The sequence below is a fragment of the Apteryx rowi genome, unplaced genomic scaffold (genome assembly GCF_003343035.1).
Source record: "Apteryx rowi isolate R43461 unplaced genomic scaffold, aptRow1 scaffold_71, whole genome shotgun sequence".
NCBI classification, from domain to species: domain Eukaryota; kingdom Metazoa; phylum Chordata; class Aves; order Apterygiformes; family Apterygidae; genus Apteryx; species Apteryx rowi.
Window position 1 is genome coordinate 1,924,076 of NW_020450994.1, and position 18,969 is coordinate 1,943,044.

The window sequence follows — 18,969 nt, forward strand, 5'->3', positions numbered from 1 at the left end:
GTTGCCTTTAAAGTAGGTGGTGAGAAGTAGGTGCTTTTAGAATGTGGTTTCCCTGACTTAATTCAGATAATCTCCTTTAGGATGAGATGACCTGGAGACATCTACGTTTAGTCAGGTGAATCCCACACAAAGTTTTTTACATTCCTGACTCTTACAAGCTGTTGAATAGGGAAATCTCTTAAATAAGTCACAGAACTCTGAGAACACCATGTTGGGAAGACCTCCTGTGGAGGACTGTCTCCTTGTCTCTAAGGCACAGTATGAGGAAGTTAAATAGTAGGGAGGAGTGGAGATTGGCAGCTAATTCACTGCACGTTCAGCAATGTGGAAAACAGTGTCTCTGTCCAAATCCAGCAAAAAAGATTAGAGAAGATACAAGCATTAAAGGTGTGATTGTAAGACAGTATAAGACACAGTGTAACAGAGCCTGATCTTGGTTAAAGTGGTATGAGTCTGAGATAACTGTGCTAGTCAATAGAATTGCTTTGTCCTTAGCCGAAGGAACAAAGAGTAAAGTTTAGCTAAGAATTTTAGGAACAAGTTTTGCTTTTGATTTTTGCATCAGCATCTTATCTGGCCTCTGCAAGCATCCCACGACCAGCGTCCCCTGTCTATATGACAATTTCATCAGATATCCCATGCTAGGCAGGTTTTAGCCCAGCCAGGGGTAGGTTAGAGTGCTGGAGGAACTGAGGCCTAATAACTCTAATGGTGACCTTTCCCTCTGAATCGTTACCAAATTTACATTGCAGCAGGGTATTAAAAGATGTTGCCTTGGATATAAAGCTTGAATATCTGATTGTTAAAAATCTGATTGCCAGATTACAGCTACATTCGACCTGTAGAGCAGGTGAAGAAAGGGATCACACACCTAGCTAGAAGGCACTGAAGCTGAGATTCCTCCCCTAYGGTGGGCAGTGAAGAAGGAAAAGAAGAGCAGATGGCATGAGATACCAATTTCCTTTGAAATTTGAGAGCTGTTAGAACCAAGAACTAAGAGCTGCTAAGAACTAGCTCTTGGACTGAAAAGCTAAGAAGTGCTCTTAGTTCTAACAACTTTGACATAACCTTGTGGTTTAAACTGCCTGCTTCAATCCAGCCAAATTGTGCAAAAGCATTCTGATTCCCTTAAAAATACTGCAAAGATAGTCTCTGACAGTGTGTTGTTTTCTGCCTGATAATATTGCTTTGCATAACAGATCTGCTTGAAAGCCTGTTGGAATCTAGAATTTTTTGTGGGTTTTGGATCAGGTCTTCTGTGCACTTTTTGGCAAAGAGGTATCTACAGCTAACCAGAAGAGGAAGCAACTCCAGTATCTGTTTACACATACTGTTGAATCTATAGAGGTGATATCACCAAACAGCTGCAATTATTAACTCTTGTTTTCTATCTCTAGTTTTGGTATCCAGCATGATGGAAAAGAGAATGACTGTGAGCCCATTGGAAAGCGTCCATATATTATGTCCCGGCAGTTGCAGTATGATCCCACTCCCCTCACCTGGTCTCAGTGCAGCAAGGAATACATCACGCGTTTCCTGGAGTGAGTGATCAGAGTGTAACACTTCCTTGGAATGAGTACAACTGTATATGAGACATCTAAGTGGAGTTACTTTAGATTTACTTTTTTTGTAGAGTACTTGAGTTAATTCCCATGCAGGGCATACCGCAAGCTTATTGCTCACTTAATAATTGGGGAAAGCTCCATTATATCTTGTGTTTCTAAAAGTGAACTGCAGTCTCGCCTCATATCATGTCAGCTCAGGTTTGGTGCAACCTGCAGCTTCTTGCAGTTACTAGGAAGAAAGAAGCCTTTCTGTCAAGGGCTCTGATGAGACATCAGAGATGTTCACTTTGGCCACAAAAACGTGTGCTTGACTTCAGTGATTTGTCCAAATCCAACCAAATTCAATTCTTTTTAAAAGCATCATTGTGATATAACTTTGAGCAGAGGCTGACGTACGCTTTGAAGTCACTCTGCAAACCGTAATGACTTCATGATATTTCCAATTTGACAGGCTAGATTTTGCCTCTATAAAACCCTGCTGCCAGATGGAGAGTGGTTAGAGGGATTTCATCTGTCAGGTGTAGAAGGAGGTGATAGCAGCTGAGAGCTGCTCGGTATCGGGGCCATCAGCACGTACAAGGACCACATATGTTCCTTTGCTTTTGCAGACTTCAGTGGTTCTTCTCAAAGTGTGGAATTGGAACATTAGTCTAATTGTTACTGATACCTGGGCTGCTCCTGAGCAGGCAGTTTGTTGTGTTTTTTCAAATATTTTGCTATTCTCTAAGGTTCCATGAACTCTGAGAAATGAGTTAGCAGCCTTGTTAGCAGCACTTCAGCATAGCTTAGCTGGAATCTGGAAGCATAGTTACTAAAGGCCATATCAAAAATTATCGCTAACAATTAGATATTGATAGTCAGTATAAGAAAAGGTTTCAAAAAGGTGTGGCTGTGTTTTTTTAATTTGCAATTTTCATCTTTTAGCCGAGGGTGGGGATTCTGTTTGGATGATACACCCCAAAAAAAAGTTCTGAAGTCCCCAGTCATTGCTCCTGGAGTGATTTATGATGTACATCACCAGTGCCAGCTTCAGTATGGTTCCAATGCTACTTTCTGTGAAGATGTGGATGTAAGTGCTGTATGTTTTTCTTCGTTGCACTAATGAGAGCTTAAGCTTCTTGAACGGTGTGGAAGTGCAGCTGGTGAACCTTGGTTGCTAAGTACAAATGCAGCATGTCCAGAGTCTCATAGACTAGATGTGCAGTGCAGACATACCCTAACAGAGTGTTTTGATTCCAGTCTGGAGATCCCAGAAGTGAGATGTTGCCCTGTTTGCCCTGTATATTCCTTGTCCTTTATGGGTTCTGGCCTCATACCTATTGTGAGATGCTTGCCCTTCAGTGGTGAAGTAATTTTGGTTTTAAACTTATGATATTGATCTTAAGTAAATTATCAACAGAGATTAAGTCCCATCTTCCAAAATAAGACACTCTTTAATATTATAGCTTTTGACTGACCAATGATTTCATTGGGAACAAATCTTCAGTTCCAGGAAGAGTTGTCTGAAAAAAATCAGGGCATTGCTCTTTTCCTATATATCCTGATTTTCACACTTTTGATAGTCTAACTAATGAAAAGAAATTTCAGTCTATGTACCTCAAAGAACCTTTATGTGGATTAAATATAGATAGATATTTGTAAGAATCTTTATGTAGATAAAATGTATCTAAATATAGATTTATATAGATATTTTTATATCCAGTCTTGGAGAACATAAGACTTTCAGTGGCAGTGGGTAATTTAGGTAGTCCAATATTGGCTCCCTAGGGTTCATCTTTACAGCACAGCAAGACAGTGTTGTGTAGAGATGCATGGGAACAGTACAGTCGCATCAGCACAACTCCCTACAAGACCCAGGCAGCACTGTAGAGTAACAGGTTAAATTAGCTAAGCTGTAGTGCTATGCTATTTTAACTGTACCTACCTTGTTTAGAGCTATTTGGCTCAGTGCAGCATTATTCTACATAGAAGAACACTTCAGAAACTGTGATTTCAAACGCTGATCTGACTAAAAGATCACTAAGTTTTACTGTCTGTTGGGCAACACTGTTCAGCAAATGCTGCAGGCAGCATCCCGGTTTGCTCTCCCTGTTAAATTGGACTGTGGCAGAAGTRGTGCCTTGTGGTTACCAACAATGCTGGAGTGTGTTTTAGGCAAGGTGTTGTGTACAGCTGTGGACTGGGGACTGCAGATCTTGATTGTTTATTCCACTGTGATAATTATGTGCATCCTCATCTACCCTCTTAGAGGAATTATTTAGGACTGATCTCAGCTGTAATGATCAGCAATGTTGAACCGCACCTACTGAATCTGAAGCATGTATTGAAAGATTGCTTTCATTACCTGCTCTTCCAGTTTTCTCAGCTGCTGTAATTTGTCTGTTGGTACAGATAGAAAATTAAAGTGTAATTTTGCAATATTGGTTCATTCTGTCTCTCCTTGAGTGTGAACCTAGTATGCCGTTACATTCAGCATCTCCTGGTTGACCRACTTACAGCTGGACAAATGTCAGTAAATTAATTGGTATCATTTTATTTTAGTTTTTACTGCAAGGCCTGTGTTTTGCAGGTAACTGCACTGGCAAGGAATTGTGATTAGTGTAGTCTGCCTGGTGTATTGGACAATCAGTATAGTCATTTTGTCTAAGAAGTCTGACTGTTCTTTGCCTTGCCATTATTTACTTAACACTCACTTACTGACCAAGCTACATTTGTTATAGCATGTATGGTTGAAGTTTATCCTCAAGTTCTTTTTGAGAGAAGAATCTGCATTTAGCTGAAGGTGCCCAAGGGTTCAGTGATTACATTGAACGAAGATAGAGGTTTAGAATTCATATGGTGATTTCCATTTAGGTAGTTAGTCCTCTAAGCATCACRTGAAATACATAAATATTGTCCTTCTAATAAGGAAAAGAAAAGCAAAATATAAATTCTGGAGGGGGGGGGGGTTGAATATTCCAAGTGGTAGATGGATCCATAGCTCCCTACAGGCTGTAGGAGTTCAGAATCCTTATCTTATTGCCCTTTCCTTATCTCCAAAGCTTTCACTCACTTCAGTTGGACTGGGATTGTTTAGAGTGGTCTCTCTTTAAGGCACAGATCCTGATCTCACAGGTTGGGTGTATACGGTATTGCTGATGATAAAATCACTTGCCTTGCAGTGAATCCATGTTACTCATGAATTCCTGACTACTACCTCCAAAAACTATGCAGTAAACAAAGCTTTTTCTTGCACTGCTAGTATTCCAGTATTCTTAAATATGGAGAAAAGCCCTGATGCTTGGGGATTAAGATGGAAAAAAAATCTTTTAAAGCTAATGAGTTTCCTCCATTAACACTTGATTTTGGAATCTATGTGTTTCCACAGGGTAAACATATAACTGCCTGTGAAAAGCTGCATTCAATTTAAATCCACATCGTGGTACTCACCTGTGCCTTTCTCTGGGCATTTGAAACACGGTGGAGGATGCACTTCATGCACTAAAAAGCACAAACATATTTTGTATACAATAGCTAAAAACAAGCATGAGGTTCCCAATGAAAGCAAATTCATCAGCGAGAACATTTGGGTAGCTCTGCCTTTACATCCTGACAATGGTGGCTCCACAAAGAGTCGCTAAATAGTGCTGCTCTTAAACTATAAATAGGGAACTGCAAAACAAGCTCTAACATGTATACCTCACCAGAAAGCAGCTAAATGTGAGCAGAGATGCTAAGCCCCAGACACTGTGTTCCAATTTGAAACGTAGAGCACTTGGAGACGGCACTCTTTATGCCTGAACTTAGCTATTTTAAATACAAGTAGGTCAGAAACCAGCAGCCAAATTTTGGATTTCAAACTCAGCCAAATGTTGCTGCTAGCTTATCGGGGCTGGATTTTTGCAAATACCCAGGTTGTTTGTAGGCTGTACCAGCTTTCATCAACCATAGCCCTTGCTGCTCTTGGGCTACTAGGCTTTTTTCCCTCTGCCAGATGTTCTGGACTGCTTGTTTTAGATCATTCCCTCCTGTATCTGCTGGGCTGATGTTTTGAGAGCGCTGCATTTTGATCTCTTTCTCCTTATTCGGTTTTGGGAGTTGAAGGACATTAACCTGGTTGTCATACTTGGAGATATGGTATAGTTTTTGCTTAACAGCTGGGTTCTCTAACCTTCTTTGATTTCAGTGTACATGTTTTCAGGCAGACAACAATGAAAAATTGAACATTGTATTCCTTACTAGTCATCTGCCTTCACTATAAACAGTAGTGCACAAACTTTGTAAAGTCATTTTTCCTGTGTGTAGCTGGGAGCTGAGCAGTGAATGAGGGGAGCATTTAAACTTACAAGCATAGTTTGGTTAATCCACTTGATATGAAGTATTTACTGTTTTGTGTTTATTAAATAGTTGTACAGAGTTGTACAATAATGAGGAGTACCTGAATTTGAACCCTTGAAGGGTCCTAACTTGTGGAAAACTGAACATCTCTCTCTGGAAGTACAGTCCTTTGTAAATTGATATACAAAATCATGGGTGACTTTTGAAGATTTTGGCCTTAGGCATTCAGCTCTGCTTGAAACTGCTGCAGTTTTCTTTCTTCCTTTTCCAGAATCTTTGCCAAACACTCTGGTGCTCAGTGAAAGGCTCCTGCCGCTCCAAACTGGATGCTGCTGTGGATGGCACTCGATGTGGAGAAAACAAGGTGACTGTGAGCTTCCATGCTATGAAGGGGCAGCGGGAATACCATGAATGGCTTTGCCATTGGGTAAAAGAGGGAGCATTCTGTGACATCTTCATTTAAAGCTCCACTTAAGTTTTAACCTTCAGGGGAGTTCATTTACAGTAGTGGTTTTCTGTGATGCTAATCTTGAACTGTTTGCCCTTTCTCTTCTAAGTGGTGCTTCTCTGGTGAGTGCATTACAGTGGGCAAGACTCCAGAAGCAGTCCATGGTGGATGGGGTGTTTGGTCATCCTGGTCCCATTGCACAAGGACGTGTGGGGCAGGAGTTCAGAGTGCAGAGAGACCATGCAATAACCCGGAGTAAGTTGAGTGTACAGTCTTTCCATTCCCTTTATTCAAGACCTTGAGATACTTAAGAGGCTGGAGAAGCTTTTTTATGATACAGTTTTATCAGTAGGTGCTAGAACAAGACAGTTATTGAACACCTCTCCTCCCCAGTTGAACATATCTRTGTGAAATTCACTTGGCTGAGTTTTTATAATCTTCATCTCCTTCATTAATCTTTATCTTCCAGGGAGCTTATTTCTACACACAATATAAAAATCCTGATATTTGGCCTGCAAGCTTTGTGTAAATATTAGAAATGCTGCTTTAATAACACTGCCTTGAATAAATACAATGTCCTTGAACACTGGGTGGGAATAGTAGCTAGTGATATGTTCCTGAGGGAAGTCAAGGCCCCACCTTTCATGTTTTATTCTAATCATTGATTTAGTTTGGAGCTTCAGATACATGGGTCGATAGGTACAGAAGAGGAAGGGCAGAATTTTCTAATATATACCTGAGTGCATAAGGACCCTATATCTCATTTTCAAAAATTGCTGCAGGGGTGCCTAACAGCTGAAATTACTTGGCTCTTCTGGTACGATTGTCAAACATTCTGGAAAAATTTTTTTTTGAGGGGAGGGAGTTTTTTTAATAAGGTAGTTTGTCATTGCCAGGCAATGTGCCAAGCATCTCTGTGAGATGTAAGGTGCTTCTAGATCACTGTGCTCCATACTGTGCTATTTGGATACCTGGACATGTGAAGAGTGTCTCTAACCTGTCAAGGATTCAGATTCACCTTGTTAACCCATTGGAAAGACGTTGTCTAATTGATACTATTGGAAAATGCAAAAGTTAAAACTATATTTTACTGAGAATCTCACATCCCTGATCTCAATGTTTCCTTTCTAGACCACAGTTCGGAGGAGACTACTGCACTGGAGAAAGGAAACGCTATCGCATGTGTAACATTAGCCCCTGTCACAAGAGCATGCCAACCTTTCGTCAGATGCAGTGCAGTGAGTTTGATACAGTTCCCTACCAGAATGAATTCTACCACTGGGTTCCAGTTTATAACACAGGTACAAAGCTATGAATTTTTGAGTATCTTGTCTTAAGAGTCAAATTTACAGACATATGGGAAACCTCTATGAGGAAGAGAAGTCACTGAATTACAAGTCTTAATTAACTAGAGGGAAAAATCAGATGTGACCACRCTCTCGTGTGCCTGATGCATATACATGAAGGCACTGGTTTTGCTTTACACATTGACGTTTTCAGAAAGCTCTAATAATAGTGGCTATGAGTTGAACTAGCCCATCACTTGGCAGGATATTATGCTAATAAAAGCTAGTGAGGATACATCTATGCAGGTCTGGATAGATCTGACCTGCCTTTCCCAGTATCACCCCCTGAACAAGAAGTGCAGTAGCATGGTGCAGAGCTGCATGCCTGGGCCTGCAGGCATCACTGCACCTAATAAGCAGGGCTCTTCAGCTGCACAAGTGTAACTTTACTACTTCCAAATTCAGACCCRTATGGGAAGTGTGCCTAGCACAATGCTGGGTAAATAATACCTCAACAGGCTCTGTAATGTACTCCTCTGTATTGTAGAGACAGGACTGATATCTCTGCCTTATAACTTGACTTGTAACAACTAATTACTAAATATAGGGGTAATAGTTATTACCACGAAGTTTAATTCATGGTGAATGCATAAATGTAAGGAGTGGATTATCCAGTAGAAGCTATAGATATAATTTCTTTAAGAAAATATAAACCAGTTAGGGAAGTGAAGCTCAAGATTCTGCTTTCGATTTCATTTGCCAGTAGTATTTTTCAGCCATATTTATTGCATTTTCATAGTTATTGAAGCACTAAGTAGGTCTCCTAAATAACAGCTACTGCCTCGGTGCCATATAATAAATACATCGTTGAAGATCAACCTGGAGCATACAGCATTCCAGGAGAATTTCTGATCAGAGAAAATATGGGTGATAGACTCTTTCAGAAAGCCATTCAGTAAAACAAACCATGGTAAAAGCTAAAAGCCTATGGCTTAATCTAAAGCCACACTCATAAATCGTTTTCTGCAATGCCCTGTCACTGAAATTGGGATTTCACTCCTCTCTGTTACTCGTATAAGTACTTCTGCTGGGTACAGCCTTGATTCAGTTAGTGTCCTCTCCAGGGCAGTGGTAACAGAGCTGGTAATTCTATATGTGCATTTGTTAGTGAAGGTCTGCTTTTAAAAAGTGCTATAGATATGAATCAAATGCTTCCTGCACACTGAAAGGCAGGCCTATGATGATGTCTCTGCCATATTTCAAGCAGACCTGTTTATAGCTTTACTGACAAAACACTTGCATTAAAAATGCTGGTTTGTTGAGCCTGAAATATTTCATTTGGAACATCCTGGGTTTGGTGACCTTTTGCCAAATCCTTCAAATACCAAGCAGATATTTCTTCTGTGGCTTAAAAGGCTTTTCGTCTTACCTGTTTTCTTAACAGCCAGGATTTCAGTCTGGAGTTACCTTGCTCCCTCAGGATTTGTGAGGTCTGTAATGTTTGCAACTTTATTCTTATGTTCCATTAAGAACATCTGAAGTGTTACCTTGCTGCTAAACTCTAACTTAGAAGAATCCTGGCACAGACAGACAGGCTCTCCTGGGAGCACTCATCTGGGCAGAGAGKTGGCGAGGTTCTGTGCTAATCCTCTGTCTGCCAGCATCACTGTATGGGTGTTTATGAGGGTGGATGGCTATCGTGGGCTCACAGCTTCCAGTTTTGTCCAGCCATGGCATTAGCTACTGCTCTGAGGTACAGCTGACAGTTGTCCAACCAYCTCTGATTCCAGTTTTCTGTCACCTTCCAGTCAGTTGCTAAAGATGTCTGAGGGAAATGAAAYTGTCTCTGTTTTCTCTGCTTACAAATGGCTCGGTGATTTCTGATGGAARCGTAGGGAAAAATGTGACTGAGAACAAAAATACTTAAAGGTAGCTAGGAAAGTAAAACTTGGAGAAAGATACAGCCATAAGCCATGACTAACAGGAGTACTCAAAAGGAGCTCCTCAGCCCTCCAGTGTTTTGCAGCACGAATCTCTGTTTTCATCTCTGTGTTACCTCTGGGCAGAATAACTTCAAGTAGGCTCTCAGGACAGTGCTCTCTCTGTGTGATAAAGCAGTTTGAGTCTTTCTTGTTTGTCTTGAGCAAACCACAATGTTAAACAAAAGCAAAGCAACAGCCTTATGTAAATCCTGCATGGAAAAGAGCTGACRCTACAGGGCTCTGGAGACTGAATCACCACGTCCACCATATGTCCACCAACCTTCATCAGTGTATATCAGCTTGCCTTGCTTCACCTTGCATGACTAATGCCATCGAATTTCAAAGACTTTTCAGAGCACTCCGTTACTATGTTAACTTGCTGTCAAGATGGTTTTGGCTTATGTTTTATTAGCAGGCATTTTCAAGCCTCCCCCACTGTGTATGTGATATAGGAGAAAAGAAAATGTCCTGAAGCTTTCCCAAACCCTGACTGTGCATCATAGTTTTGTGTGGAAGTGCTTAGTCAGGGAGTTGAAATCCTGAACTAGAAACTTTCTAGATGCTGATAATCTTTTCAGTGTTCCTTCATCCTTCTGGAAAAACAGTAAATGGTAAAAGAAACCTAGATGATCACAATTGTCTCTCCTGGCTTTAATTTCATAGCTTCCATAACCCAGTTCTAATGATTGTCACATAATTAAAGACTGTCATAATGTCCTTTTCTGCTGTGTAAATTGTATATTCATAGGAGGACAAAGACTCTCCTTTAAATAGTTTATGACCTAATATAAGGTGAGATGAAAGAAGTAGCTGTAACAAGCAGCCAAGAAGGAGAGCAGTGAATGATATTTTGCTGTTACCTAGACTAACTACATTTAAGATTCCATATCTTTTGAGTTATTTCCCTCCTATTTCAAATCCTTGTTTTCCTCCTGTTCCCCCTTTCTGAGGAACTTGCACAGCCTTCTGATGCCTCCTTACCTGTCATAGAGTTGCTCTAGAGCGTAGAAACTCCTGGACTCAAGCTGGGGTCTCCTGAGTGTCTCTGGGAGTCTCGACAGAAAGGGAACTTTCAGGTTAAAGGGTAGTTAAAGCATCCAGCAGCTCTGGTGAGTGCATTTTCTGAGTGCATTCTTATGACTTAGGCCCCTACTTTGACACTTTGGTTGGGCACTGGTACAAATCTTCTGTTTTGCCATCAGGCAGACCCCACATCTACTTAATTTATTTCATGCCTTTTGGCAGGTAACATTTGTCTGGATCTGATAGCTTCTCAGAACTTAATATCCATGTAGTCAGTGTGAGTTGTACTTCGAATGATGGAAGTAATCATATAAATACCTTTTTTTCCTCAGTCAGTGCCAGGATTACCTATGTATTCATCTCACATACTTGTGGATAGGGGTTGTGTAACTGAAATGCTGTAGATCTCGTATTTCTTCTGAAATGTGTCTGTGTATCAGGTAAGATCTATACTGATACAGCTGCAGGGTCTGAGCTAACGGCACAGGGTAACATTTCTGCTGCCACTGCTTTGAAATTAAACTTTCTGTTAAAGTTCCAAGTATGGTTAATGTGATAAAGTAGCTTTGCCTCAGCTTCTTTTTTTTTCCTTTTTGTCTGTGTTTGGTAGTTGTCTCTTCTGATTTTCTTTGTTTTGGATTTCTTCATCCTATTTTGGGTTCTCACAGATGCACAGAGATGAGGACTTCAGGAAAATAGGCCCACCTCTTTTATTCCTTGTGTAGTAGAGAAAAAGTACTGAGGCCTTATCTTCTGCAGGCAGGCACATTAATCACATCCCTCTCAGCTAGGTTAAGGCAGATCCTTCCTGCATGCAAACTCGTAGGATTCAGCTGTGAAGGAAGAAATTTAAACTCAGTATTTCTGCTCTGAGAAGGGAGTGTGTCCCTTTCTGGTTATCTTCATGTTGTTCTGTTTACACTTGCTGAATCTGAATTCTGTCATAATATACACAGAAAAAAAACCCTACACACCTTAATTTTAGGAACTTTATTCAACTTTGCTTGCTTGCTTCCTTGATCCCATTCTAATTCAAAGTAAATCATTGGGTGTTTATGGAAGCTCTGTTGCTTGGTATTCCAATACATCTGTGGGGTTTTTTTGTTTGTTTGTTTTCGTTTTTTTTCCCCTGTGTATCAAAGGATTGATCTGCTCCTTGTTCAGATCAGCAGTGTAATCTTGGTGCAGGATGAAGGCAGAATACATAAAATGGAGGACTTTTCTGGTTTACTGAGTGCTGGTGGCACTTCAGCTAAAATGTTATGTCCAGCTAGGGGCAATGCACTGCAGGAAGGATGCAGACAAATCATCCCGCTGCCCTAGAGCTTCTGGCTCCAGCGTTGGCTTATGCAGGACAAGCGCAGGACCCCCTTCACTCCTGTAGTAGGGCCTGTCCAAAGGAGCAGGAACCAGAGGTCCCTCATGCCCACAGAAGGTAGGACAAGCAGTGACAGGCAAAATGGTACAGGGAGCCTTTAGGTTACAAATCAGGAATTCTTTATTGCTGTATCCATAGTTAAACAGTCGAGCAGGTGACCTAGGGGGAGTTTGAGGGATGAATATTATCATTGTAGATTTAAAAACAAGCTAGGCAGGAGTAGCCTAAGTGTACTTGATCCTACTTTCGTATGGAGCGATGGACTAAAACTCTGTAGGCTTTACCCAGGCAGAAATCAAGCTCTGTTTAAATTAGAACTCAGAGTGCTGCCTTTTTTTTTTCCTGAACAAGGATTGTGGCCTTTACTATATCTGGCCTTTACTGAGTGCTTACAGATTGGACCTAGTATTTCATGTGTATGCTGGACTGCAAGAGTTTTTGTAATTTTTGGTCTAAAAGTAACTAAGATGGCAGTGTCTTTGGTAAAGTCTCATCATGAATTAATCAAATTTGCTGAAGCAACAAAAACTAAAACAGCTGCTTTAAAGAGTTTCTTCTGAGAAACCCTAATGTTCATATTGATCCCGGTTTAGTCTTTTCAGTTTTTCAGGACTGAAATAAGATTTAGAAAATCTGAATTTAAAGCCAGTCTTTGCTTTTGAGTTTTTTCCATCGTTTCAGGCAGTGTACTTACTTTCTGCATATGTAAATTCTGTATCTGAAAAAAGGGGATAAAAGAACTTTCTACATATTTATATGTCTCATGTTTAAARTGTTAAATTTTTGACCAGTTTTTATCTATAGTCCAAGAGTAATGGAGCCCTCATCTTTGGTCAGGTCCCTGGATTCAGCTGTAAGAAATAGTAATAGATAAATAAACAGTTTTAGAAAATGAATGGCTAATGCAATGCTTGGATAATTTCCTCAGTTGTGCCCTAACCAGTTTTCTCTGCAGATGAAATACCAAAATAGCTTTAAGAATGATGACAAGAGTATAAAATACTAGATAGGATCGAGTCTGTGGGAAGAGAGTGGAGATGCTCTCATTTTCAGTCGGGTTCAGTAGAAAACTGATAGGAAGAGAAGTAACACAAGATCTGTGGAGAGAGGTTAGGATCTCAATTTAGACCAATTACTACAATTAGGAAAACCAGGAAAGCTTTCAGGCCTGGAAAGCCCTTCTTTGAATCATGAGGCTTGTGAGTCTGAAAGTTTTCTTGTTATTTATTTTTACTTTATCAGTTGGCTTAGTAAGGGAGATTATCTTTCCCTACAAACTTTTTCCAAGTTCTATGCCCAGACCATCCTAGTCATGACAGGAATATGTCAGCAGACAGCACTGCCTGTTTCTTCTTGCTCAGTGATTTCTGAAATGAAGTTGGATACCATCTTGCTTTTTATGTCAACACACAGGTAGGGAGAAGGTGCAGATGTCAAACTGCTGCTGTGCATATTTCATTGTGAACTACGTGAAAACTGAAATGGCACTTTGTACAAAGTCTGTGTCAGGCAGCATCGGTTCAGAGCAGGAAACAGGCTAGCAGCGAGTCTGTGCTTCTCCTTTCCGTTGTGCTTCGTGTTTGAAAAACAACGCAGTGAGAGGGTGAACAAGGTGCAACAAAATAGAGAGCACTGATGTCATGCAATTAGCCACATGGCCAGAAAACATTTGTCCAGATAAAGGTGAAATAAATTTTATCACTTCTCATGACAGTTCTTACCAAAACAGCTGATGGATGTTATGGCTGGCAGTCTTCACAGAGTAGTTGAGGGCTGATAAGGATTACCAATTTTATATTCTTGCTTCAAAGTCTTTTGTTAACTCCATCTTTGTCACTGTTCTTGAATATGACTCACATCACCTTGAATTCCACTAGTTTCATAACCTCAGTCCTCAACCTCTAACCCCTCTGCTGCCCTTTACAAGGGTGGAAAGCACTCCGCTGTTTTATTTGAGAAGCCACAAGTGCTTCATTATTTTCAGTTTCTCATTACCTCTGCCCACGAGAGGGAAAACACAACCCCCCGCCCCTTAAGGTTTAGGATTTCCTTGAGTGTCCCTTTTTTTAATGTTCTTTTAGATTCCAATCCTGCAAAAATAATGTCTATGTGAATGAGTTTATTAATTTTAAAACTTAGTCTGTGTAGGATTCAGTCCTTGAGTTGCAAGGAGTTTGGGGCAGGAGCTGCTGTGACTTAGTGCACTGTACATCTGTTGGTGCTGTACAAACGAAGCAACGAAACTGAATTTCCCCCTTCAAAGGCAGAAGCCCTTTTATGCTAATGCAAAGAAACTAAATCATATCTTAAAAAATGAATTTCTCATTACTAGAAATGCCTCTAATTTTAAATGCAGTTCTTTTTATGATACAAGGAAGAGAAATAAAGGAGAAAAGGGAGGAAGGAGGAGAGAGAAGTTCATTAGCCAGGATACAGAAGATTTATAGTTATCCTCCATCCCCCTGAGACCAATGGAGGGGCGTTTGCTGGCTCAGTCAGGCACAGGGTGAAATTATCACTCAGCAGAGGCACTTCTGCAGCACACTGGAAGACTTTGTTAAAATGGCTTAAAGAGAGTGCCTTGAAGTCCTCCTGGCTGGCTCCTTATGATCACATCTGGAGTAGATTTAAGCTTTGCTGCAGCAAAGCATTTCAGCTGGCTGAGCATGAATGAATTGCTCTAGCAGTTGGCTAAACTGGTGTCTTGGAATAGATCGGAAAGATGAGACAGTTCCTCAGCTATCATCAGCTGTGACTATGACACTGGGTGATTTTTCTTTCAATTAGATGGCTCTGGCTTTGCTGGATGGCTTCTAGGGGAATGGCATAAGGGCATAGATTGTGTCTTTTTTTGCTTTGATCCTGATTTTAATTCTAATGCTGCATTCAATTTATACAACTTGTTTTTCAAACTTGGGCCCTTTGACTCTCCTAAGCCTGAATTTCAAAACTTCCTGTTCCCACGGGCCAGAATCTGTGGGGCAGAGCAGGTTTGCGTTTGGCTCTTTATAATCCATGTGTGGGCTAGACTAAGAGTGGTCCATCGTAGAGAACCTTGCTGCACTTGCAAGTGCTTCTGCTGTACTTCTGCCTTCCCTGGTGCTTTCACGCACATTTACCCTGGGACAGCTTAGATCTCTCAGACCCACTAATATCATCTCCCATTTCATAAGTTGCCAAGCAGAAAAAGAAATGGCCATGCCTGAAGTGTTTGAAATAACTTATTAAGTGCCATGAAGTAGCTGAAAATTAGCAATTCGGTGATTCTTTACTGACATATGAAAGATCAGAAGCAACTGCTTCACTGCTCACCAAGAGAGGCTGGCAGCACTGATCAGGAGTTATAAATTGTCTCTAAACCCACTCAGTCACAACCGACTTGTGCTTACCAGTGTCCTTGGCAATCTCATCCTGAAACTCCTCCTTTCCTCTCATGGAGGGCAACCATTTTTGCTGGTTTCCTGTCCCTTCTGCCATCCCAACTGACTGCGTAGCCGCTGCTGTTTCGGCTCCCCCAACTGGATGGTCACATATCGGTGATGGAAGGCAAGGAGGTGCAAGGGTGCCAAATGCCAGCTGCTTCCTAGAAATACCCTAGTGACATTTATCAAGCCTGTGCCGTTCTGTTAGCAGTACTACCGTGGCTTTGTTATCTGCTTCTAATTAGGTCATTTCTGACAGAAAATGCCAGGGAAAGTGAGTGGATGGTGCAGAAAAGCTATATRGTTATTCCCTGCTTGCTACAGTTCAATGACCCTGCTGAAGTATTTTCTGAGAAGGTACCTATGTTTTCCCTTCAGCTAACCCCTGTGAGCTCCACTGTCGCCCAGTGGATGGTCATTTTTCAGAGAAGATGCTTGATGCGGTCACCGATGGTACTCCTTGCTTTGAAGGAAGCCACAGCCGAGATATCTGTATTAATGGCATGTGTAAGGTATTGGGTATGTTTGCATGCTTCTTTCTCTACAGTTTACTTTATAAATTTATGGGAAAATATTTAACACATTTCTTTGGAGGATCCAGCGAAAGGCACTCCTAACTCCATTTTATGGCATTTTTAGTAATCACAGAACAAAGTCACAGAAACGGCTTCTCTAAGTTGGACGTAAGAGCCCCCTTCATTCTTTTTAATGAACCCATCAGSCTGAGCGCTGATTACTTTTGGTACCTTCAGGCTCTCCTTTTCTTCTTCCTTTATTTTAAAACATCAATTTAAGAAAATCTGTTTCTGATGAAGGTGTTTTCACCCAAGATTATGGCTTTGGGTGTCACCACTCTGTGGTTCACCCATTATGTAGCAGTTCTGAACTGGAGCTTGTTGTAAGATCAGACACTTGCACTTAAAGACAATAAAAATTCTTGCAGTTTACAACAGTAAATTGAATAATGCTATACAACGAGGAAACTGGCAATCACAGGATATATATTTCAATAATGTTCTGTTTATTGAGGAATAAATACAAGGTTTTCTGCATGTTAATAGCAGGTTTCCAAAATAATGTACTTAACTGTGACATTTGAAGGTGTGTTCTATAAGTAACTGTAATGCCCACGGTCATAGTGTTGCCTTTATTGAAATATTAATAAAATCAAATGAACATTTTATTTGTAGGGGTTGTATTTTCAAGAAAACAAGCTGTAGCTGTAATTGGGAATTTGGATCCTGTACCCCCTTGAAACCTGATGGTTGTTTGGCTTTTAACATCTTTGGAAACAAAAGCAGGAGTCGTCGTTTTGYAGAAATTATGTTAGCTTACAGTAGGGAGCTTGGTAATCCCATGCCATAAGCCAATGAATCATAGAAAAATGCAGCCAGAAGGGACTTCAGATCAACCACTTCATCTCTTAACAGAATCATGTACACTTTTGTCATTCTTCATAGATATTTGTTTTACTTAGAGACTTCCAGTGATGGAAGTTTTCTTAGGTAATTAGAATGCCCTCTTTGAAGACTTTCTATTCTACTGGAATGCCAGTGCCTCAGAGAGCAGCAGTAAAAGATTTAAGTTTTCCTTGCACGACATGCATTTGTAATAGAGAGTTAAGGAGATCCTGTTCAAATCCACAGTGAAGAGATTCCATTTGACTTTTCTGAGAGCTAGGATGAGTCTTTTGTGATGAGGAAAGAGCTTACCTGAACATCAGCAGTTTAAGCCAGCTAGAAACAAATATCTAGCATATCGGAGTGTGTAGTAAATGTTATATACTGTAACAGTTCTTTTGCCTTCACTCAGAAGAGGCCGTGCTGAACTCAGAAGACGCTATTCATGATGTTTGCTTTAATTTTTTGATTTCCAACCCATATGGATTTGGATCACTATGACTACGTTTTAGCTTTCATATGTTTTCTGTATTTAGCCCTGCTTGTGACAGTTCAAATTTATACCTATTTCAGAAGGTGCAAAACTTAATTTAGCTGAACTGATAGACCAGAGTTGAAAGCAAAAATAGTTTTAATGGAGTTTGTAGATATTAAATATATGTTATCATAAATAGTTCTGGGGACTCAAAACCTTTTTTAAAAAAATTCCTCCGAAGTACAGGTGCTGTCATAAATACAGTTTTGTCAGAAATTTCACGTGTGGAGTGCCACTTCCCATCTAGCAAACAGATTTAGTTGGAGTCAGAATCATGGAGTGAACAATATAACCGTGCAACTGCCACAAACTAGATCAAATGGTGAATAGGTAACCCAGATAGCTGACATTTCTGAAAGACACCATGATTTTATCTGAAATAGGTACACAGCACAACACTTGAGTGGAAGCTTTGTCTCTCTCAATAAAATTCACTAGTATTTTTGTCCAGCTAGTTAAACACAATACGCACATTATGGGTCACAAACTTGGAAATGCATTCAATGTAATTAGTCTGATACATCATTCTTGTACTTTTAACAGCAACATGCACTAATAATGTGAAAAAGGAGTTCACAAAAATTAATGGCAGTGACTAATAAAGCCCTRTTCAGGTTTTCAGGACTGTATCTCACAAAAGCACTTCACAGTTGTTCCGAGTACTAAAATAATATTTCACTTTAGCCTGAAATTGAATAAAAAATACAAAATGGTAAGATATTGTATGTTAGACCCACTGTCTGTATTGCTCTCATGTGTTTAGCTTGCAGAGTAGCTCTTGTTTAATGATGAAGTTCAGAGTTTTCTGTGTGGGTATGTAAAAACAAGACATGTAGACCCAGATTCAGTCACAAATTTATTCTCCTAAATTCAACTGATTTTAATCTGATTTTGCAGATTGCCATGATTTTGCATAGAGTAACCAGGGAAATTGCTCTTATCTAGATGTCTAAATGTGGATTGAGATGCTTTATTTTAGCTATATGAGGTCTACTGATTGCTTTCCTAGCCACCTTGGCAAGGCCAAAATGCACATCTTCAAGTGGGAAGTAAGGCCCCCACTCAGGGCTGGAACCAGTGGCTGCACAGAGGAGTCACCGATCCTTGTGCCTGTGGTTGCAACCATGTGTTGTTCCAGGTCGTGCTACCCAGGGGGCGAGAGGTGCTCTTAACCCTCTTATATATTTGCACCTAGCTGTTCATCTTCCTTCAGATATCTTCTCAGACCCACTCTTGCCATGACGCCCAACTTAAACAACTTTGTTTGGAGGGAGTCAGGAAGATCSATCAGTAATTTTGTCTAAAATCTTCAAGATATCATGACTAGTTTGCTATTCAGCCATGTTCCCCTGCACTCATCCTTTGGATGTCACTTTTTTTTTTCCTTTATTTATAAGATCTTTAAAGCACATAATCTTTCTTCCTATGTTTTAAATTATATATCACAAGTGGACTCTGATTCTTACTGGAGCCTTTGGTTGTTCCCACAGTGTTAATAAGCAAGGATCTTGCCACGGTGGTATGTATATTGGGCTGCAATGCAGGTATGAGTTTTCGAGGCTGAGGTATTTGGTTAAACATGAACTACAGAATTGTCTAAAAGTGAAAGCTTG

At 40.3% G+C, this 18,969-nt stretch overlaps 1 protein-coding gene across 1 annotated transcript in view; it reads left to right on the forward strand.

Moving 5' to 3' along the window:
* Positions 1-18,969, forward strand: part of ADAMTS12 (ADAM metallopeptidase with thrombospondin type 1 motif 12) — a 162,633-nt gene that overhangs the window by 100,086 nt on the left and 43,578 nt on the right. Inside the window, exons 8-13 of the mRNA XM_026087174.1 lie at positions 1,398-1,541; positions 2,490-2,634; positions 6,154-6,246; positions 6,440-6,585; positions 7,462-7,631; positions 15,800-15,933. Of these exons, the coding sequence (XP_025942959.1) occupies positions 1,398-1,541; positions 2,490-2,634; positions 6,154-6,246; positions 6,440-6,585; positions 7,462-7,631; positions 15,800-15,933 (832 nt within the window). The remainder of the gene's footprint in view (positions 1-1,397; positions 1,542-2,489; positions 2,635-6,153; positions 6,247-6,439; positions 6,586-7,461; positions 7,632-15,799; positions 15,934-18,969) is intronic.